This window comes from Oncorhynchus kisutch, linkage group LG18, assembly GCF_002021735.2.
Source record: "Oncorhynchus kisutch isolate 150728-3 linkage group LG18, Okis_V2, whole genome shotgun sequence".
Taxonomy (NCBI): Eukaryota; Metazoa; Chordata; class Actinopteri; order Salmoniformes; family Salmonidae; genus Oncorhynchus; species Oncorhynchus kisutch.
Window position 1 is genome coordinate 34587733 of NC_034191.2, and position 23004 is coordinate 34610736.

The 23004-nt window shown below is 41.1% G+C and overlaps 2 protein-coding genes and 1 long non-coding RNA gene across 5 annotated transcripts in view; 2 read left to right on the forward strand and 1 right to left on the reverse strand.

The window, feature by feature from the left end:
- Positions 1 to 1352: 1352 nt before the first annotated feature.
- Positions 1353 to 9397, forward strand: LOC109909388 (beta,beta-carotene 9',10'-oxygenase). Its single transcript, XM_031795879.1, has 13 exons — positions 1353 to 1460; positions 1715 to 1916; positions 2038 to 2249; positions 2370 to 2485; positions 4065 to 4167; positions 4340 to 4474; positions 4715 to 4875; positions 5046 to 5213; positions 6973 to 7110; positions 7495 to 7677; positions 7822 to 7932; positions 8032 to 8156; positions 9097 to 9397. The coding sequence occupies exons 1-13, from the start codon at positions 1439 to 1441 to the stop codon at positions 9179 to 9181; spliced, it is 1761 nt and encodes a 586-aa protein (XP_031651739.1). The 5' UTR covers positions 1353 to 1438; the 3' UTR covers positions 9182 to 9397.
- On the reverse strand, positions 8784 to 10784 carry LOC116354756 (uncharacterized). 2 transcript variants are annotated; one of them, XR_004203971.1, is made up of 5 exons: positions 10571 to 10784; positions 10099 to 10199; positions 9770 to 9881; positions 9424 to 9475; positions 8784 to 9175 (listed from the first exon to the last, which is right to left on the reverse strand). It is a non-coding gene; the product is annotated as an uncharacterized LOC116354756 (long non-coding RNA). The 2 variants fall into 2 exon arrangements; XR_004203970.1 differs by lacking the exon at positions 9770 to 9881 and having other exon boundaries at positions 8863 to 9175; positions 10571 to 10706.
- Positions 10785 to 16048: 5264 nt separating this feature from the next.
- Positions 16049 to 23004, forward strand: part of LOC109909387 (sortilin-related receptor) — a 71681-nt gene continuing 64725 nt past the window's right edge. For both annotated transcript variants that reach the window (XM_031795865.1, XM_031795867.1), the window contains exon 1: positions 16049 to 16430. In XM_031795865.1, the coding sequence (XP_031651725.1) occupies positions 16050 to 16430 (381 nt within the window). In that variant the 5' untranslated portion in view covers position 16049. The remainder of the gene's footprint in view (positions 16431 to 23004) is intronic.

A 23004-nucleotide genomic window follows, 5' to 3' on the forward strand; every position in this document is an offset into this window, starting at 1 on the left:
AATAAAACAGTCTAAGGATACAGAGCTGGAGCGTGTCAAATATTATGACTGGATGGTTTATTCTGTTGGACTTTCCTGGCCTAGTGGCATATTATTCATATTTTTCATAATACATTTCTTTTTATTTTAAAGTATATATTTTTCATACATAGGACACGGCTAAAGTAACAGGTTGATAGCGACAATTGAAACCCTTCCAGAAAATAATAGTGCCGCATCAGAAGCATCTGTACCTTTTCAGACAGAATTCTGCTCCTGCATAGAATGTTCAGTATTGTTTCCCTGACAACAAACGTTGCTGATTGATGTGCTGTTGTTCTTTTTCTGATGTTTTTAAATGGTAGGGTAGATAGATGTGTTTTCTACTAAATGTATTGGTACGCCATTGTATTTAACAAACTTCAAAATACTTTTCTAAGGAGAGAGTGGTCTGCAAGCAGGCACCAGGCAGGGTGCACGTAGGCAGCTCGAGGTCATTTGATTGGCAGTTCTGGTTGCCTGGAGATAGAAGTTAGTCCAGCTTCAGAATGGACATTCCTTTACAGACATGTTAAATAACCCTTCAGTGGAGCTTCAAAACTATCTCCTGAGAAGGTTTCGTGGCGACATTTAAAAAGCCATAGTGAATGTACCCTTTCAGACAAACAAACATGCCCTAGCCAAGGGGCCACATTCCATGTCTTAAAGGGGTATATGACAAACGGTTTTGTTATATTTCAGTCTTCTATGATGTTTATAAAATGTAATACTAGGATGCAAACTCAAAATTGAATACATTCAACTCCGACATGGTACAGGTCTTTTTTCTAAGCCCACAACCATGTGTGTGGTGGGGTGTATACTTTTGTTTCAAAGTACATTTGTTTAAGACTACCTTGAAACACTCTGTGTGACCTTGATTTAGCCCACTTCAGTAAAAGGTTAAGTAACATAATGTACACAGATAGCTAATGAACCTGGTCCAAAATATAATGTCCTGCATAGTGTAGTTACTGCTGTGATGGGTTCCAGAAGTTGTAAACTATCTAGATATTATCCCCATGATTGGGTTATCAATCATGGGTCATTTTTTGACCGCAGGAAGATGTTTGGGTGTGGGGGTGCTGTGATTTTTTTTCACTGACAGGGAAATACAGGACTAGTAAATGCCCAGTGCACTACTTTGCGTTATTAATATATATTTTTTAAATGCACATTTTTGAGGGGGTGCTGCTGCACCCTCAGTACCCCTAGCTCCCCCGGCTATGCTTACAGAACTTCTGTTCTGCAAAGACTTATGTAAGAACCACCACGTGGTCTAAAGGGTTGCGCTACAGCGACAGTATAAAAGTTCAGCCCGTTACACTAAGCGGCACACAGGAGCTTCACATGAGAAGAGTCCTATCACTTGCACTCCCTTCAAGCAAGACAGCCACAGACATTCTCAATCCTGACAGCAATGTCACCTCCAAGCTCTACAGGTAAGTTGATATTCTCCAATGAGGGTTAAAGCATTTTTGCAGTCAAACATTGCCTAATGACCTTTCATCTCATCTTTAAAACATAATTATTCAGTTTGTAAAAAAGATTCTCGAGAGTAACTTATTTTAGGCTTATTAATCCTCACAAGCTCCTTTAATACAATTTCTAGTTCTGCTTTGATATCCATCTGCTGTTTTCCTTTGTAGGTCTTCAGGTGTTTTTGAGTAATAATATTGTCTGTTTCCCCTTGCAGACCTGAAAAAGACTAAGTCAAAGAAGAATAAGGATCATCATTACACAGACGTGCACGGCCTGCCATGCATTGAGAAGATCGTGGCTTCTGTGGATGAGACCCCAGAGGCCATCAGCACGAATATCAGTGGAACTATCCCAGAGTGGATTAGTGGCAATTTCCTCAGAAACGGACCAGGAAAGTTTGAGATTGGTAATAACAAGTGAGTATATTTTAAACAAGCTATATAAGTTTAACCAGAATCAAATGAGGAGAAAAATGACTATTGCTGCATATATGAAATTATTTACTGTACTATATTAACTATTTCTTCTGCTTCTCAGATTCAACCACTGGTTTGATGGAATGGCCCTCCTGCATCAATTCAAAATCGCTGGAGGCCAGGTGACCTACAAGAGCCGCTTCCTGGGCAGTGACTGCTACACAGCTAACAGTGAGAACAGCCGTATTGTTGTGTCTGAATTCGGGACTGTGGCCATGCCAGACCCCTGCAAGAACTTCTTCCAACGCTTTCTGTCCCGGTTCGAACTGCCAAGTGAGTTTACAGTTCAAGTCTGCAATTCAAGAGTTTGAGGTCAAAGAGTGGAGAATATATGACAGACGGAGAATTGATTTACGTTGTACTAATCACATGAAAACTGTCTTTGGTCCACAGAAGCGTCAGATAATGACAATGTGAGCTTTGTGACGTACAAGGGTGATTACTATGTGAGCACGGAGACAAACTTCATGCACAAGGTGGACCCTGAGACACTTGAGACAAAGGAAAAGGTAGGCCTTGGCTAATAAAATATTGCATCGGATCTACTAGTGTGTAGCTTTTCCTTTTCTTTTTAAAGATCTACACAAACACTACCTACAGTAGCCTCATACAGCACAAAGGGTTCCATTCAGTATAAACAAATAAACAAATGATTTTGTTGAAATATTTAATAAGAGACCTATTACATTATAAACTCAGCAAAAAAAGAAACGTCCCTTTTCAGGACCATGTCTTTCAAAGATAATTCGAAAAATCTAAATAACTTCACAGATCTTCATTGTAAAGGGTTTAAACACTGTTTCCCATGCATATACCATAAACAATTGGTGGAACGGTCATTAAGACACTAACAGCTTACAGACTGTAGGCAATTAAGGTCACAGTTATGAAAACTAAGGACACTAAAGAGGCCTTTCTACTGACTCTGAAAAACACCAAAAGAAAGATGCCCAGGGTCCCTGCTCATCTGTGTGAACGTGCCTTAGGCATGCTGCAAGGAGGCATAAGGACTACAGATGTGACCAGGGCAATGAGTTGCAATGTCCGTACTGTGAAACACCTAAGACAGCGCTACAGGGAGACAGGACAGACAGCTGATCGTCCTCGCAGTGGCAGACCACGTGTAACAAACACCTGCACAGGATCGGTACATCCGAACATCACACCTTGCGGGACAGGTACAGGATGGCAACAACAACTGCCCAAGTTACACCAGAAACGCACAATCCCTCCATCAGTGCTCAGACTGTCCGCAATAGGCTGAGAGAGGCTGGACTGAGGGCTTGTAGGCCTGTTGTAAGGCAAGTCCTCACCAGACATCCCCGGCAACAACGTCGCCTATGGGCACAAACCCACCGTCGCTGGACCAGACAGAACTGGCAAAAAGTGCTCTTCACAGGCGAGTCGCGGTTTTGTCTCACCAGGGGTGAAGGTCAGATTTGCGTTTATTGTCGAAGGAATGAGCGTTACACCGAGGCCTGTACTCTTGAGCGGGATCGATTTGGAGGTGGAGGGTCCGTCATGGTCTGAGGCGGTGTGTCACAGCATCATCGGACTGAGCTTGTTGTCATTGCAGGCAATCTCAATGCTGTGTTTTACAGGGAAGACATCCTCCTCCCTCATGTGGTACCCTTCCTGCAGGCTCATCCTGACATGACCCTCCAGCATGACAATGCCACCAGCCATACTGCTCGCTCTGTGCATGTTTTCCTGCAAGACAGGAATGTCAGTGTTCTGCCATGGCCAGCGAAGAGCCCGGATCTCATCTCACAGCAAGTACGGGCAAATCTGGTGCAGTCCATAAGGAGGAGATGCACTTGCAGTACTTAATGCAGCTGGTGACCACACCAGATACTGATTGTTATTTTTGATTTTGACCCCCCCCCCCTTTGTTCAGGGACACATTCAATTTCTGTTAGTCACATGTCTGTGGAACTTGTTCAGTTTAGGTCGCAGTTGTTGAATTTTGTTATGTTCATACACATGTTAGGTTTGCTGACAGTGAGGACGTTTTTTTGTGTGCTAAGTTTAGGATAGGATGATTGAAGGCCTATCAAGACATTTCCTTTTTGTTGATGCTCTTAACAGGTGGACTGGAGCAAATTCATTGCTGTCAATGGAGCCACTGCCCACCCCCACACAGACCCTGATGGTACAACATACAACATGGGGAATTCTTACTCTGCTAAAGGTAAATAAGGAATCAGACCCTGCCCATTCACTAACCACCTTCACTTAAGTCTAACGAATTGCAGATTATGAATGACAAAACACAAACCTCTTAAACCTGAAATCCACCTGCAAAAATTGTCCAAAGGTCAGTTTTCCAGGTTCCAAATAAAACCACCAGTGTTTTCTTTCAGGTGCAATTTACAATATCATCCGTGTGCCTCCAAGGACAATGCCAGAAAACCCAAAGGAAACCCTGGAGGGAGCTACAGTGGTCTGTTCTATTCCTTCAGTGGACAAGGCAAGACCTTCATACTACCACAGCTTTGGTGAGCAGACCACACAAAGCCTCCAGAGGCTCCATAGCTAATGACACATTTAATGTAAACAGCCTCTCATGTAAACCCTCTCACCAGTAGATGGCTCACTCTGCCAACCATCTTCAAAGCAAAATGGTCATGTTTCATCCTTTTGTTAATCAGAATGCACAGCAATGATCTATCAATACTGATATGATCTGACTCAACTCCAAAAGAGTGGCAATTGATATACTGCTCATTCAATTTCAGCAATGTCGGAGAATTACGTGGTGTTTATTGAGCAGCCTATCAAAATGGACCTCTTGAAGATTGTGACAGGCAAGCTGAGAGGAAAGGGTATCAGCGATGGGATCTACTGGGACCCTAAACTTGAGACCATCTTTCATTTGATTAACAAGCAGACAGGCAAGGTAAGACCTTGGTCTAGAACGCCCTTGAATTGTTGGGAGTCTCTCAATTCGTGTTGAAAGTTTTGGTAAATGACAAGCTATGAACGAGACAAAGGATACTAAGCCTACAGTAATTGCTTTTAAGTTATACATTTCATTTCTGATGACTGACATCCTTTATTCTCTTCCAGCTCAACTCAGTCAAGTATCATGCCAAAGCGCTGTCCACATTCCACCAGATCAACGCCTGGGAGGAGGATGGCTTCCTGGTTATGGACCTCTGTGCCGCAGACGATGGCAAAGCCATCAACAACTACATTGTTCAGAACATGCGCAAGTCAGGAGAGGCTCTGGACGAGGTCAGTATAAGTCTAAACTGAAGGGTATAACCACTTCAATGAATAATCATTAAAAAACTATTTACAAATACTATTACTAACTACAAATACATATACCATTATTTGTAAACAGTTATATGCATTAGAATTCAGAAGAAGATATACTTTTTTGTATAACTTATAAAGCATTAATAATGGCTTGTTCATTAGTTATACAGTGCCTTCGGAAAGTATTCAGACCCCTTGAATTTTAAAACATTTTGTTACAGCCTTATTCTAAAATTGATTAAATAAAAATAATTTCTCAGCAATCTACACAAAATACCCCATAATGACAAAGAGAAAACAGTTTTACAGAAATACCTTATTTACATAAGTATTTAGATCGTTTGCTATGAGACTCAAAATTGAGCTCAGGTGCATCCTGTTTCCATTGATCATCCGTGAGATGTTTCTACAACTTGGAGTCCACCTGTGGTAAATTCAATTGATTGGACATGATTTGGAATGGCACACACCTGTCTATATAAGGTCCCACAGGTGACCGTGCATGTCAGAGCAAAAACCAAGCCATGAGGTTGAAGGAATTGTCCGTAGAGGCCCGAGACAGGATTGTGTCGAGACACATTTCTGCAGCATTGAAGGTCCCCAAGAACACAGTGGCCTCCATAATTATTAAATGGAAGAAGTTTGGAACAACCAAGACTCTTCCTTGAGCTGGCCGCCCGGCCAAACTGAGCAATTGGGGGAGACGGGCCTTGGGTTAGGGAGGTGACCAAGAACCCGATGGCCACTCTGACAGAGCTCTAGAGATCCTTCCATAAGGACAACCGTCTCTGCAGCGCTCCACCAATCAGGCCTTTATGGTAAAGTAACCAGACGGAAGCCACTCCTCAGTAAAGGCACATGACAGCCCCTTTGGATGACTTTGCCAAAAGGCACCTTAAGAATCTCAGACCATGAGAAACAAGATTCTCTGGTTTGATGAAACCAAGATTAAATCATTTGGATTAATGTCAAGCGTCACTTCTGGAGGAAACTTGACACCATCCCTATTGTGAAGCATGGTGGTGGCAGCATCATGCTGTGGGGATGTTTTTCAGTGGGAGGGACTCGAAGACTAGTCAGGATCGAGACAAAGATGAACAGAGCAAAGTACAAAGAGATCCTTAATGAAAACCTGCTCCAGAGCACTCAGGACCTCAGACTGGGGTAAAGGCTCACTTCCAAAAGGACGACCCTAAGCACACAGCTAAGACAACGCAGCAGTGGCTTTGGGACAAGTCTCCGAATGTCCTTGAGTGGCCCAGCCAGAGCCCGGACTTGAAACCGACCGAACATCTTTGAAGAGATGTGAAAATAGCTGTGCAGCAACGCTCCCCATCCAACCTGACAGAGCTTGAGAGGATCTGCAGAGAAGAATGGGAGAAACTACCCAAATACAGGTGTGCCAAGCTTGTAGCGTCATACCCATGACTCAAGGCTGTAATCGCTGCCAAATGTGCTTCAACAAAGCACTGAGTAAAGGGTCTGAATACTTATGTAAATAAAAAATAAATACAAATGTTTTTGCTTTGTCATTCTGGGGTATTTTAGCTAGATAATTTTTTTTTTTTAAATACATTTTAGAATAAGGCTGTAACCTAACAAAATGTGGAAAAATTGAAGGGGTCTGAATACTTTCCGAATGCACTGTAAGTGTAACTAGCTGAAGTCACTAGGATCAGGAATCCTACATGTGAACTGCTTGAGGTTGAAAATATGTTTTTGTTCAAATTAGGTATACAACACTATGTGCAGAGTGTTTCCCCGGCGATTTGTTTTGCCTCTCAACGTAGACAAGGAGACACCCTGTGGGCAAAATCTGAACACACGCCCTGACAGTACCGCCACTGCCACCAAGACTGCTAAGGACAAGGTGTGTGAATAATAATCATAAGTCTTCTGTTATACATCACTGCTGAAATACATCACTAAGCTAAGCTCCCGAGTAGGGCAGCGGTCTAAGGCACTGCCTCTCAGTGCTAGAGGCGTCATTACAAACCCTGGTTCGATCCCAGGCTGTATCACAACCGGCCGTGAGCGGGGGTCCCATAGGGACAATTGGCCCAGCATCGTCCGGCTTAGGTGAGGATTTGGCCGGGGTAGGCTGTCATTGTGAAATAAGAATGTTCTTAACTGACTATGAACTTGGACATTTTTTTTATACAAATGTCCAAGTTCAGTAAACAAAAGGTTGTGATTACCCTCATTATGTGAATATTCACTATATTCAATATTCCCTATAACTCGCTCTCTGCAGGTGTTCTGTACACATGAGGATCTGCACGATGAGGAACTCCATACGTATGGTGGTCTTGAGTTCCCACAAATCAACTATGCCAAGTACAACACCAAACCATATCGCTACTTCTACGGTTGTGGTTTCAGACATCTAGTAGGAGACACTCTCATCAAGATGGACCTCCAAGGCAAAAAAATGAAGGTTGGATGTCATTCATTCCTTTTTTTTTTTTTTACTCAAGAATATCTGCATCAGTAACACAGTACTCTATTGCGATGCGTGATGTAGGCCTAGGTAATAGGAATAGGAAATTCAATGCTGACCTTCACACTGCTGTGCTTTAAGGTGTGGGAGCATCCTGGACTGTACCCTTCAGAGCCTGTCTTTGTACCCTTGCCTGGCGCTACAGAAGAGGATGACGGTGTCATTATGTCTGTGGTCATCACTCCAAATAAGGTCAGTCCCCCTTAAACACCTATGCCCGTTTGTTAACAATTGTTGCTCTCCTAACTCCCAATGTTAGCCTCCTAATGTAAGCATGTTCCCTTTCTCCAGGACAAGAGCACATTCCTGTTGGTTTTGGATGCCAAGACATTCAAAGAGTTGGGCAGAGCGGAAGTGCCTGTGAACATTCCCTATGGTTTCCATGGGACATTCAACTCCACTATGAGTCATAGAAGGTATTAGAAAGAAAAATGGAGGCACATTATAGTACTGTATTCATCTTTCATTTCTTGCCAAGTATCCTTTCTGATTATTGACTGGATAACCATCAAAACACCTTATTGTGAAGTTTACTTTAAAAGCACTGAAAAACTTGTTAGTTCCATGCAAACAAAGAAAATGTTTAATGTTCTTAAATATGTGTATTTTTTGTAAGATTTACATCCACTCCTGTTTTGTGAATATATCAATCCTCTATATAAACAACTTATAACAAAAAAGATGTATTAAGAAAAGCCATGGGCAATTTTTTCATAATTTGGTTCACTCACCAACGAAAAGCTTGTAATAAATATTTCAAATATACTATTGGAAAAAGTGAAATATAGGCTATGATAACACCACACAATATTCCATGTGATACACAGGATAATTAGTCCTACAGCCTGAACTGAATCCATTGACTCTTGTGACCGACTTGTGGTCACTCACAACACAGTTACTACCTAAAAGTTAGTTTCCTGTTTGGTAATGGTTAGGCTATATTTCACTGTCTCAAGTAAAAAATCATTGATTTTATACATTTTCAAAAACTTGTGCTTAACTTTGGATATTGCAGACACTGAAACGTCAATATTTTTTTTACCTATTTATTGTTTACAGTAGGCTACATAGGCCTAGATCTACAGTATTCCCAATGCTTCAATATAAATAGGTCATTTATAAAGAAATGAACCACAATGACACTCACATTGTGTTTGCCAGTGTGGGATAAAGAGTGATGACAGTAAACCTAAAAAGCATACAGAGGTCAAAATAAAAGTACTGACATGTTACTTATTGAGATCAGTGAAGAAATATTTACAAATGTCTGTGGCCCATGTAGCAAGTCTATCCCTGCAGTTTGTCAGAAATAAGAGCCAAGGTACGCCTCAAGTGATCTTTCTTCTCTTTCAGGTGTGACTCCAAGTTTCTGGCCTCCATCAATATGTCTTCCAACTCCCTAACTTGTGAAGCATCTATTGCAGCCCTCTCACTGTAGGAAACAAAGGCACTATGTATGATCGACATGGTGTGTACAGATTTCAAGAAAAGCATATTCACCTAATGCTTATTAATCATAATAAAAAATGTGTGTATGCAATAAAATTGCCTGGGTACTTAACGTAATATGTGATGTGGGCAAAGCACTGAAATTTAAACTAATGTGGTCTGTCTGACATTTCAAAGAATGGAATGAAAACCTGTTCAACACGTTTGTCATGTTACCTTTGTTGTACCTACCTCAACACTTCAGAGTATTTGGAAAATAGCATGTTGACCTCTCTATTTGCACCTATCATTTGAAGGAAAATAAAGAGCAGTAATGTCAATTTCTCTGTAGCAAACACATTAAAAAGATATAATACATGCCATTTACCAGACACTTTTACCCATAGCAGGGGTATTAACTTATGAAAGGCTGATTCCAGGAATTGAACCCACTATCCTGGCGTTGCAAGCACCATGCCCTACCACCTGAGCTACATTCTATTATTAGCTATAAGTGATGGTATCAATTGAGCCAAACATGTATCATTCTGATCTATGAAACAGAGAAAAATTATTCCTAATGCAAATATGTGCATACCTGCAAGTGCACCCTCAAACAAATCTGAAGAGATTGAAGCTGGTGTTTTACTACTGTGTGTTTTTTTATTTTTTGCTGGAGAACTGTCACAATATGCAGATGTTTGTTCAACCTATTGCAATGAAAGAGAAAAGACAACTCTCAATGACTACAACACAATCAATATGGATTTGCAGGGACTAGCTAATATAAAATTGATATGGCTGAGTTGAGAACAGATTGAAATACGCAAATTAGCTATCCCAATGGTAGATGGAAGACATGTTTTTCTGATGGCCCCAGGGAGTACTTTTCCGGCAGATAGCATCAAAACTGCAGCATTTTCTGACCTCTTGTGCCATTTTTGGGGGGCCTTTGTTGTCCATTCCCCTCCCTGTCGGTGGCATCACTCTGCCTGGCAATGGTCACTTAAAAGTTCCTCACTTGCTTTCTAAAAAGTTACGTGGAGAGATGTGTGGTTAGCTACAATGGCTGATGAGAGACTACATTTTAACACAGTGTAACATGTTAACGTTGGGTAATGTTTATGCGCCTGTCTAACTGAACAATTGCAGCTAACTAACAACATTCTACCAGCTGCAGAATCAGAACAGCTGACCTCAACTAACAAACACTGCTAACTAGCTAGCTAAAGTTTGGTTAGCCAACGGTAGCTGGCAGGGCCTAATCACTAGTTAGCTAAGATGTTTAACTTAAACACATCCTTAATTCATTTAAAGGTAATCTATCGAGGTAATTAACAAATGATGTTATGATAAATTGATTAGCTAGCTACCTAAAACATTTGAAAAGTATACTTACTTTTACGATTCCGTTTGGTTTGCCAAATTCGAATTCCGAGTGTTTTGCGCGAGCCAATCAGAACGTTCCATCAATTTCACGAACCAGGACGTGCTACAGTTCACACTATCATGATCTACCGCCACCTACTGTCTCTAGACAGCGAAAAATATGACATCATTTTTTGGACAAAATCCAATATCCCAAAATAATCCAATATCTTGATGGCAATGTCTGATTAGGCAACGAACCTCTGGTACTTTATGTTTATACTTGTGTGTTGTCAGTCCATGTGCTGCCTGGCTGTCTTGTGCTGCCTGGCTGTCTTGTGCTGCCTGGCTGTCTTGTGCTGCCTGGCTGTCTTGTCTATTATAAAGGAAGTCTGATTTTTATTTTATTTAACTAGGCAAGTCAGTTTGGAGCAAATTCTTATTTACAATGAAGGCCTACCCAAGCCAAACCTGTCCTATGGGACTCCCAATCATGACCAAATGTGATGCAGCCTGGATTCGAACCAGGTACTGCAGTGACACACATCTCTTACGCAGTTGTAAATGAGAACTTGTTCTCAACTGGCCTACCTGGTTAAAAAAAGGTGAAAAAATAAATATATAAAACAATTACACTGCTATGCAGTGTCTTAGACCACTGCACCACTCGGGAGCCCAAAATTCCCTTATGTTAGCTGTGAATTGATTTAACTACCTCTGTTTTTGAAGATAAGTGTTTTTTATATGTGAAACGAATTGCCTTTAAAATGTGTGTCTGGTCTGCTGTATGAACACAATGACGATCCTTTTGATCACTGTTTCCAAAAAAAACCTGTGCCTGGTCAGCACTATTGGTATAGGGTAGCTGCACCTCCAATCACTCTCAATGACACATAACCATAGATAGAACAAGGATCTGATGCAGACCAACCTGCTACTGTAGAAGCTGCTATAGACCACCATGTGTTAACAGTCAGTATCTGGATAACATGTGAAATGCTTGATAATGTATGTGATATCAACAGAGAGGTATATTTGGGTGAATTAAATATTGACTGGGTTTCATCAAGCTGCTCACTCAAGAAAAGCTTAAAACTGCAACTAGTGCATGCAACCTGGTTCAGGTTATCAGTCAACCTACCAGGGTAGTTACAAACAGCACAGGAATAAAATCATCAACATGTATTGATCACATCTTTACTAATGCTGTAGGAATTTGGTTTAAAGCACTATCCAAATCCATTGGCTGTAGTGATCAGAATATACAGTAGTAAGCATATCTAAGAAGTTCCAAAGGCTGGACCTAATATAGTGTATAAGAGGTCATACAATATGTTTTGTAGTGATTCCTATGTTGTGGATGTAAAGAATATTTGTTGGTCTGTGGTGTGTAATGAGGAGCAACCAGACACTGAACTTGACACATTTATGAAATTGCTTATTCCAGTTACTAATAAGCATGCACCCATTAAAATTACAGTAAAAACGTTTAAATCCCCGTGGATGGATGAGGAATTGAAAAATTGTATGGTTGAGAGGGATGAGGCAAAAGGAATGGCAAATAAGTCTGGCTGCACAACCGATTGGCAAACGTACTGCAAATTGAGAAACCATGTGACTAAACTGAATAAAAAGAATAAGAAACTATACTATGAAACAAAGATAAATTACATAAAGAATGATCGTAAAAAGTTTTGGAGAACCTTAAATGAAATGTGGGGCAAAAAGGCAAACCCAGCACCATTGAATCAGATGGCTCATTCATCACATAACCCACTGATGTTGCCAATAACTTAGACAAGATTAGAAAACTTAGGCATGACATGCCAGCAACAAACGCTGACACTACACATCAAAGTATAACTGATCAAATGATGAAAGACAAGCATTGACATTTTGAATTCCGTAAAGAAGTGAAATTATTGTTTGCTATCAACGATGACAAGCCACCGGGGTCTGACAACTTGGATGTAAAATTACTGAGGACAATAGCAGACGATATTGCCACGCCTATTTGCCATATCTTCAATCTAAGTCAACTAGAAAGTGTGTGCCCTCAGACCTGGAAGGAAGCAAAAGTAATTCCACTACCCAAGAATAGTAAAGCCCCCTTTACTGGCTCAAATAGCCAACCAATCAGCCTGTTACCAACCCTTAGTAAAAAAAAATTGTGTTTGACCAGATGCAATGTTATTTTACTCTAAACAAATTGACAGCAGGCATTCAGCATGCTTAAAGGAAGGACATTCAACAAGCATAGCACTTACACAAATGACTGATGATTGGCTGAGAGAAATTGATGATAAAAAGATTGTGGGAGCTGTTTTGTTAGACTTCAGTGAGGCTTTGACATTATCGATCATAGTCTGCTGATGGCTTTACACCCCCTGCTAAATTGTGGACAAAGAGCTACCTGTCTAACAGAACACAGAGGGTGTTCTTTAAAGGAAGCCTCTTCAACATAATCCAGGTAGAATCAGGAATTCCCCTGGGCAGCTGTCTAGGCCCATTACATTTTTCAATCTTTACTAATGACATGCCACTGGCCTTGAGTAAAGCCAGCGTGTCTATGTATGCGTATGACTCAACACTAGACACATCAGCTATTACAGTGAGTGAAATCACTGAAACACATAACAAAGAGCTGCAGTTAGTTTCAGAATGGGTGGCAAGGAATAAGTTAGTCCTAAATATTTCAAAAACTAAAAGCATTCACTAAACCTCAACTAAATCTTGTAAAAAATAATGTGGAAATTGAGCAAGTTGAGGTGACTAAACTGCTTGGAGTAACCCTGGATTGTAAACTGTCATGGTCAAAACATATTGATAAAACAGTAGCTAAGATGAGGAGAAGTATGTCCATAATAAAGCGCTGCTCTACCTTCTTAACAACACTATCAACAAGGCAGGTCCTACAGGCTCTAGTTTTGTCTCACCTGAATACTGTTCAGTCGTGTGGTCAGGTGCCACAAAGAGAAACCTCAGAAAATTACAATTGGTTCAGAACAATGCAGCACATATAATAATATGCATGTAAATCTCTCATGGCTCAAAGTGGAGGAGATATTGATTTCAACACTACTTGTGTTGACATGCTGAATGCACAGAGGTGTTTGTTAAACTACTAGCACACAGCTCAGACACCCATGCATACCCCACGAGACATGCCACCAAGGATCTCTTCACAATCCCCAAGTCAAGAACAGACTATGGGAGGCGCACAGTACCACATAGAGCCATGGCTACATGAAACTGTATTCCACATCAAGTAACTGATGCAAGCAGTAGAATCAGATTTTTAAAAAGGATAAAAATACACCTTAATTGAACAGCGGGGACTGTGAAGAGACACACACACAGGCACAGACACACATACACATGATAAGACACGCACTCTATGCATACGTACACATGGATGTTGTATGGTAAATATGTGATAGTGGAGTAGTGGCCTGAGGGAACACACTAAATGTTTTGGGTAAAGTGTTATGAAATGTAATGTCAAGTAATATTTTTAATTGGACATAACTGCCTTAATGTTGCTGGACCCCAGGAAGAGTGTGTAAAGGGGATCCTTAATAAAGAGGATCCTTAATAAATACAAATATAAAAACCCAGCCAGAGCTAGTTATAACAATATTTGACATACAGTGCTTTCAGAAAGTAATCAGACCCCTTGACCTTTTACACATTTCATTATGTTACAGCCTTATTTTAAAATCCTCATAAATCTACCCCATAATGACAAAGCAGAAACAGGTTTTTAGAAATGTTTGCAAATGTATAGAAAAATATATTTTAAAAATACCTTATTGGCATAAGTATTCAGTATTCAGACCTTTGCTATGAGACACGGAATTCAGCTCAGGTGCATCCTGTTAACATTGATCATCCTTGAGATTTTTCTACAACTGGATTGGAGTCCACCTGTGGTAAATTAATTGATTGGACGTTATTTGGAATGACACACACCTGTCTATATAAGGTTCCACAGTTGACAGTGCATGTCAGAGCAAAAACCAAGTCATGAGGTCAAAGGAATTGTCCAAGAGAAGATTGTGTCGAGGCACAGTTGGAATCACCAAAATTCTTTCTAGACTGTTCCAGTCAAACATTCCCTGTAAACGGTGATCTCTGAAAGAGGGAGAATCTTGGAACCATCTAAATTCTTCCTAGAGCTGGCCACACGGCCACACTGAGCAATCGGGGGAGAAGGGCCTTGGTCAGGGAGGTGACCAAGAACCTGATGGTCACTCTGACAGAGCTCTAGAGTTCCTTTGTGGAGATGGGAGAACCTTCCAGAAGGACAACCATCTCTGCAGTACTCCACCAATCACGCCTTTAAGGTAGAGTGGCAAGACGGAAGCCACTCCTCAGTAAAGGCACATGACAGCCTACTTGGAGTTTGCGAAAGACACCTAAAGACTCTCAAACCAGGAGAAAAGATTCTCTGTCTGTTGAAAACAAGATCAACTCTTTGGCCTGAATGCCAAGTGTTACGTCTGGAGGAAACCTTGCACCATCCCTATGGTGAGGCATGGTGTTGACAGCATCATGCTGTGGGGATGTTGTTCAGCAGCAACAACTGGGAGACTAGTCAGGATCGAGGCAAATATGAATGGAGCAAAGTACAGAGATCCTTGATGAAAACCTGCTCCAGAGCTCTCAGGACCTCAGACTGGGGAGAAAGTTCACCTTCCAGCAGGACAACAACCCTAAGCACACCTCTAAGACAATGCAGGAGTGGCTTTGGGACAAGTCTCTGAATGTCCTTCAGTGACCCAGCCAGAGCCCGGACTTGATCCCGATCGAACATCTCTGGAGAGACCTGAAAATAGCTGTGCAGCAACACTACCCATCCAACCTGACAGAGCTTGAGAGGATCTAAAAAACATTTTTTTCTTTGTCATTATGGGCATAATGTGTAGATTTATGAGGGGAAAAACAATTTAATCCATTTTATAAAAAGGCTATAACCTAACAACACTGGCTCTGGTGTGATGGCTGTGAGAGTCTAATGAAATTAAAATAACAAGACAGGTAACTGGGGGCAAGTTCTTTCATGTACAACAAGATTAAGACCAATGTGCGTCCTACGGCTGAGCTTGAGTAGGCCTATACTTCTCATTAGTTTATTTTGGACCGTTTGAACGTTGTCCTTCAGACTTTTTAGATTTTTGTCATTCAGATTTTTTGGGGTTGGTACATGTGTAAGGATTTGCCATGTAGTGTTGTATAGAATTATTTAGATATATATCATTGGTTGTATATCATGTTGTATATCATATTTTTCAAGTGCATCCACAACTGTAAACTCATTCAATATACCAAAAGTCGCTAACAACGGGCGAGTTCATTTTCCATTGCCCGGTGCCAGTGATGTCCGGAGTTTATACATTTTAGACATTCCATTGGTCCTTAAGTGAAATCTCCACCCACACGACGCACCGAGACATGCAAAACGAACTTGCCCAATGCAACTAGCATACTTTGCTTAGGAGAGGGGGATGATGGGGGTGCCTCCTACGCTTACTTCAATCGCCTCTCGAAGGAGCACTTCTAGTTACCCAAACGAAACATACACAAACATGGCGACAAGACAGACAGTCAAGATGCTAACCCCTCTTAGGTTTACAATATATTTGTTATTTTTCTTCGCTCCTGGTACATTTTCCTCCACCCTTCGTCTTCATCGAGACCAGCGGTTATTGCTACTGCAGGACAGGGGTTTTTCTACGGTGAACGCAAATGAAGAATGTATCCATGGAATAGGCGCCGAAGCGAAACGACGAGCTGCACGTAATGCAAGGGAAGACAGAGTTTCGGGCATGTATCAGCATCGCATTCGGCGGAGTGCAGTCCAACCACCCGTGCCAAAGGTGTATGGACAGGTAATGCATTACTTTTCCAGTGTAACTAAAATTCTACTGAAAGCAGCTAGCTGATCTCTCGTCAGGCTATCTACAGTTAGCTACAGTAGCTAGTTAGGTTTAGCAGCTAACGTTAACTACCTAGCTAGTTTAGTAACGGAACTCAGAAACCTCAATGTCAGCGATCGTCAACTATATTCTGCTGCGGGACGATTTTTGTCTTGTGTGGATGGTCGGGGACCTGAACATAATTACACATAATTTGTAAACTGCAAATTGACCGCAAGAAGCCACAACATATATAATGTTTGACTAAAACATCATTTCAAACCTGGCTTACGTTTGTATACGATCAAGTGTATCTCTATTATATGTGTGAATACTTGAGAACAGATTTCTTAAATAAAAATCACTTGGAGCATTTAATAAAAAACAAAAACAAACTTGGGGCCAAATAAAACCACCCGTGGGCCAAATTCGGCCCGCTGGCCGCCAGTTGGGGAACCCTGTTGTATGGCTCTCATGTCATGCACGACCCTTGACGAGGAGAGGTGAAGAGCAAATAGCCAAAGCCAGGCTTTCGAAGTCAGTGTGTGATTATCAGTACCACTGTAGCGAGATAGCTACTCGACTTTTTAACACAGACCGTCCCCTTTCAGCATACGATGCCATGGCGGGCGCTTTTCTCCCCGATGTAAGGCTCGAGCTACCATAGAAAGCACTGGCATAAAGAAAGCACTGCCTATTCAATGACGTCAGTCCATCTAGTAAACAAACCCTCCGTTTTACTGTCTACCAACATACTGTTACACACACATGTATTGCACGAAGTCTTTGAATTATCTTCTTGACCAAACTAATGCAGTATTTTTATTTGACCAGTTTTTCAGAAACCCCGTAATCACAGCATGTCACCACAATCACACAGTTGATGACAGTGAACAACAACACAATTCTAATTAGCCAAGACTGCCACTATAGTCTTCCCCATGTGGACATGCTTGCCATATTGGATGGTGGAAATATTGCGAAGAGCCAATAATGGCCGTCTTTGTATATTACATATTTGTTTTTGATTTCTGTAAGATGTTGGGGCTGTTGTGTATGATGAATCAAATCAAATTGTATTGGTCACATACACATGGTTAGCAGATGTGATTGCGAGTGTAGTGAAATGCTTATGCTTCTAGATCCGACAGTGCAGCAGTATCTTAACAGGTGACATCAACAATTCCACCACAAAACCTAATACACACAATCTAGTGAAGGAATGGGATTAGAATATATAAATATAAAAATATATGGATGAGCAGTGACAGAGCAGCTAAGATGCAATAGATAATATATAGTGTAGTATACAGTATATACATATGAGATGAGTAATGCGAGATATGTAAACATTCTTAAAATGGTGTTATTAAAGTGACTAGTGTTCCATTTATTAAAGTGGCCAATGATATCAAGTCTGTAAGAGTCGGGTCACACTGCTGAGTAGCTCCATAATGTGATTTCTTATTTGTTAAGGTAGTCAGCTCTTCAGTATTCCTTAAAATGAAACTAAAAGCCACTGGTGGTTGCACTGCATTCCACACAACCTCGAATTGGAACAGACAGGGTTGCTTATGTGATCAACTTTGGAAATAATTCCTCTGCTGGTCAGATGTCATGGTTTGTTCTGGACAGTCGGTGTCTCTTCTGTGACAGTAGAGGAAAGCCAATATCTTCAGGGATTAAATAGCATTGTTCACTAGACAGGGCACTCATGGGGTTCAGCCTAGATGTTTCTAAAGGTGCTGCAGCGAAAATGCACAAATTTTTTGCCAAAAATGCACAAAAAGGTACTTTAGTTGTTTATAAATAAATAAGGTTGGCTATTTGTAGCAACTAGTGATAAGGTAGGCTATTGGTAGAAACTGTATGGCTGTTATTTTGGCATTTAAGTTTAAGTAAGCTTTCAGTCCCCCATCCCTAGCCATATCAAAACAAATCCAATGTTATTGGTCACATACACATGGTTAGCAGATGTTAATGCGAGTGTAGCGAAATGCTAACCTATATAGATATATCCTATATAGATATAATTCTCCCTTTAAATTTAATGATTGTTCAAATCTGTATCGGATGTTGTCAGTGTGTGTGAAATGTGGATACAATTAATCAGTTTCTTAGTTTATGTAAAACTGTAATATCTTATGTTTCACCGAGTCGTGGCAGAATGACGACACAGATAATATACAGTTGGCTGGGTTTTCCGTGCATCGACAGGACAGAACAGTTACGTCCGGTAAGACCAGTGGTGGGGTTGTGTGTCGTTTTGTCAATAACACCTGGTGCACAATGTCTAATATTAAGGTAGTCTCGAGGTACGGCTCGCCTGAGGTAGAGTACCTCTTGATAAGCTGTAGACTTTCTTCTTCTTGAACTACACTGTTGGTTAAGGGCTTGTAAGTAAGCATTTCACTGTAAAGTCTACACTTGTTGTATTTGGGGCATGTGGCAAATAAAGTTTGATTTGGTTAGACCACACTACCAAGAGAGTTTTCATTTATATTGTCTATATATCTATTGTCTATATATCTATATACCACCACAAACCGACGCTGGCACTAAGACCGCACTCAACGAGCTGTATAAGGCCATAAACAAACAAGAAAATGCTCATCCAGAAGTGGTGCTCCTAGTGGCCGGGGACTTTAATGCAGGCAAACTTAAATTCGTTTTACCTCATTTCTACCAGCATGTCACATGCAACCAGAGGAGAAAAAAAACTCTAGACCACCTTTACTTCACTCACAGAGACGTGTACAAAGCTCTCCCTCGCCCTCCATTTGGAAAATTTGACCATAATTCTATCCTCCTGATTCCTGCTTACAAGCAAAAACGAAAGCAGGAAGTACTAGTGACTCGCTTAATACTGAAGTGGTCAGATGACGCGGATGCTACGCAACAGGATTGTTTTGCTAGCACAGACTGGAATATGTTCCGGGATTCATCCAATGGCATTGAGGAGTATACCACCTCAGTCACTGCTTCATCAATAAGTACATCAACAACGTCATCCCCATAGTGACCGTGCGTACATATCCCAACTAGAGGTCAACCGATTAATCGGAATGGCCGATTTCAAGTTTTCATAACAATTGGAAATCGGTATTTTGGACACCGAATTTGCCGATTATTTTATTTATTTATTTTTACTACACCTTTATTTAATCTTTATTTAACTGCGCAAGTCAGTTAAGAACACATTCTTATTTTCAATTACGGCCTAGGAATGGTGGGTTAACTGCCTCGTTCAGGGGCAGAACGACAGATTTTCACCGTGTCAGCTCGGGGGATCCAATCTTGCAACCTTACAGTTAACTAGTCCAACGCAATAACGACCTGCTTCTTGTTGCATTCCGCAAGGAGACTGCCTGTTACGCGAATGCAGTAAACCAAGGTAAGTTGCTAGCTAGCATTAAACTTATCTTATAAAAAACAATCAATCAATCATAATCACTAGTTAACTACACATGGTTGATGATATTACTAGATATTATCTTGCGTGTCATGAGTTGCGTATAATCTGACTGAGCATACAAGTATCTAAGTGTCTGACTGAGCGGTGGTAGGCAGAAGCAGGCGCGAAAACATTCCTTCAAACAGCACTTTCGTGCGTTTTGCCAGCAGCTCTTCGTTGTGCGTCAAGCATTGCGCTGTTTCTGACTTCAAGCCTATCAACTCCCGAGATGAGGCTGGTGTAACTGAAGTGAAATGGCTGGCTAGTTAGCGCGCGCTAATAGCGTTTCAAACGTCACTCGCTCACTCTGAGCCTAGGAGTGGTTGTTTCCCTTTCTCTGCATGGGTAAAGCTGCTTCGAGGGTGGCTGTTGTTGTTGTGTTCCTGGTTCGAGCCCAGGGAGGAGCGAGGAGAGGGACGGAAGCTATACTGTTACACTGGCAATATTAAAGTGCCTATAAGAACATCCAATAGTCAAAGGTTAATGTAATACAAATGGTATAGAGAGTAATAGTCCTATAATTCCTATAATAACTACAACCTAAAACTTCTTACCTTTGAATATTGAAGACTCGTTAAAATGAACCACCAGCTTTCATATGTTCTCATGTTCTGAGAAAGGAACTTAAACTTTGTTTTTTTTGCATTTTTTAAACCAAATTGAACATGTTTCATTATTTATTTGAGGCTAAATTGATTTTATTGATGTATTATATTAAGTCAGTATTATTGTAATTGTCATTATTACAATAACAATGGAAAAATCGGCCGATTTAATCGGTATCGGCTTTTTTGGTCCTCCAATAATCGGTATCGGTATCGGCGTTGAAAAATCATAATCGGTCGACCTCTAATCCCAACCAGAAACCTTGGATTACAGGCAACATCTGCACCCAGCTAAAGGATAGAGCTGCCGCTTTCAAGGAGCGGGACACTAATCCGGACGCTTCTAAGAAATCCCGCTATGCTTTCAGATGAACCATCAAAGTCAAAGCGTCAATACAGGACTAAGATTGAATGCTACTACACTGGCTTTGATGCTCGTCGGATGTGGTTGCAAACTATTACGGACCTCAAAGGAAAACCCAGCTGCAAGCTGCCCAGTGACGCGAGCCTACGAGATGGGCTAAATATCTTTTTACGCTTGCTTTGAGGCAAGCAACACTGAAGCATGCATGAGAGCACCAGCTGTTCTGGATGACTGTGTCGTCACACTCCGTAGCCGATGTGAGTAAGACCTTTAAACAAGTCATAGACTGTTCTCTCTGCTACTGCATGGCAAGCAGTACCGGAGTGCCAAGTCTAGGTCCAAAAGGCTTCTTAACAGCTTCTACCCCCAAGCCATAAGACTGTTGAACAATTAATCAAATGGCCACCCGGACTATTTGCATTGATACCCCCCCTTTGTTTTTACACTGCTGCTACTTGCTGTTTTATTATCAATGCATAGTCACTTTACCCCTACCTACATGTACAAATTACCTCGACTAACCTGTACCCCCGCACATTGACTCAGTACCGGTACCCCCTGTATATAGCCTCATTATAGTTATTTTATTGTTACTTAAAACAACTTTGAAAATTATACTTTAGTTTATTTAGTAAATATTTACTTTATTTTCTTAACTGCATTGTTGGTTAAGGGCTTGTAAGTAAACATTTCATGTTAAGGTCTACACCTGTTGTATTTGGCACATGTGAAAAATACAATTTGATTTGACTTGCGGTGTAGGCAGCATTCGAGGGGGCTGGATTGTGAAATTCAAGTGTGAAGTGTGACTGAAACCTGTCTCGAGCATCTGCCAGTTGAGATTCTCACTCAAAACAAACAAACAAGCGAGCCAAGCCTCTAGTCTAGTGTCTCGGTTGTGTTCAGCAGAGACATAACGTCTCGAAACAGAGCGAAACGCGGAAGTCATACCTGAACTTGTCCAATAGTGTTTTTGTTTTGCTAGGGCGTGCCTTACTGAACACACCCCTGAAGTTGCTCAATCTATCCAGTAAATGGTTTCCCACAGTTCACAAACATCTCCAGGGAAATTACATGACACACTCTGAAGGTGTACTGCAAGCAGGATCTGGTTCCCTGCCACAGGACACACAGTTAACATATCAAACAGGGTTTGTGCATAAGAACACTATTTCAGTGCCATGGTGATGTTTGGTCTGGCTTGGGGAATGCTTGGCTCTACTCATTTTCCTCATTAAATAGTGGTCATCATGTCACACGTAAGGAGCCTTGATGAATACATTTGACTAGACTTGTCTGGTGCCTGGACTCGTTCTGATGCATGTCATCTAGCCCACGTCTATGAGCCTGTGTGAGCAAGGAGGATACATATGTTTGCAGTTATGTGTTGAGTTTCAAGAGATCAGGCCTAATGTAGTAGAACAATTACTGTTTGCTAACTGCAGTGATGTGAGTGCCGGTGAAAAACAACTGCTCTGATCATCCTGATCATCTTTGACCGTAATGAAGAAATTATGGTTGAATATCTGCAGATGTATTAGACACCTTGTTGCTCATTCACTATTTCGGCCTATCGGTGTGTGTGTGTGAGACAGCGAGCGAGAGAACAAGCATTGGCAAGCTATACCAGCGTGGTCCCCTTCATCCATTTCACTGGTTTCTTTTGTGTTTGTATATCATTCACTACAGTCTGACAGATCCGTTCAGGACGAAAACCATAGACTAGTTTTTGATCCTTAACACTCACTCACAGTTAGGAGTTGGTGTGAATTCACTGCAAGTTGCAGTAAAGAAGGTAAACAATACAGATGTGGAAAAGGTATGTCAAAAAGGGCATTTTCAGTGTGTGTGTGTGTGTGTGTGTGCGCACTGTATTTCAGCTCACTAGTCTGATGGCCAGATGAAGTCACAAGTTTACATACACCTTAGCCAAATACATTTAAACTCAGTTTTTCACAATTCCTGACATTAAATTCCTGACAGTAAATATTCCCTGTTTTAGGTCAGTTAGGATCACCACTTTCTTTTAAGAATGTGAAATGTCAGAATAATAGTAGAGAGAGTATTTATTTCAGCTTTTATTTCTTTCATCACATTCTCCGTGGGTCAGAATTTTACATTCAC

What these genes read in the sequence shown, in the direction of transcription:
- LOC109909388 (XM_031795879.1), top strand. Translation starts at nt 1,439, where the DNA reads ATGTCACCTCCAAGCTCTACAG. An exon ending in CAGGAGAGGCTCTGGACGAG is followed by an intron (nt 5,214 to 6,972) that starts GTCAGTATAAGT and finishes TGTTCAAATTAG; the next exon opens with GTATACAACACTATGTGCAG. An exon ending in CCAAGACTGCTAAGGACAAG is followed by an intron (nt 7,111 to 7,494) that starts GTGTGTGAATAA and finishes CGCTCTCTGCAG; the next exon opens with GTGTTCTGTACACATGAGGA.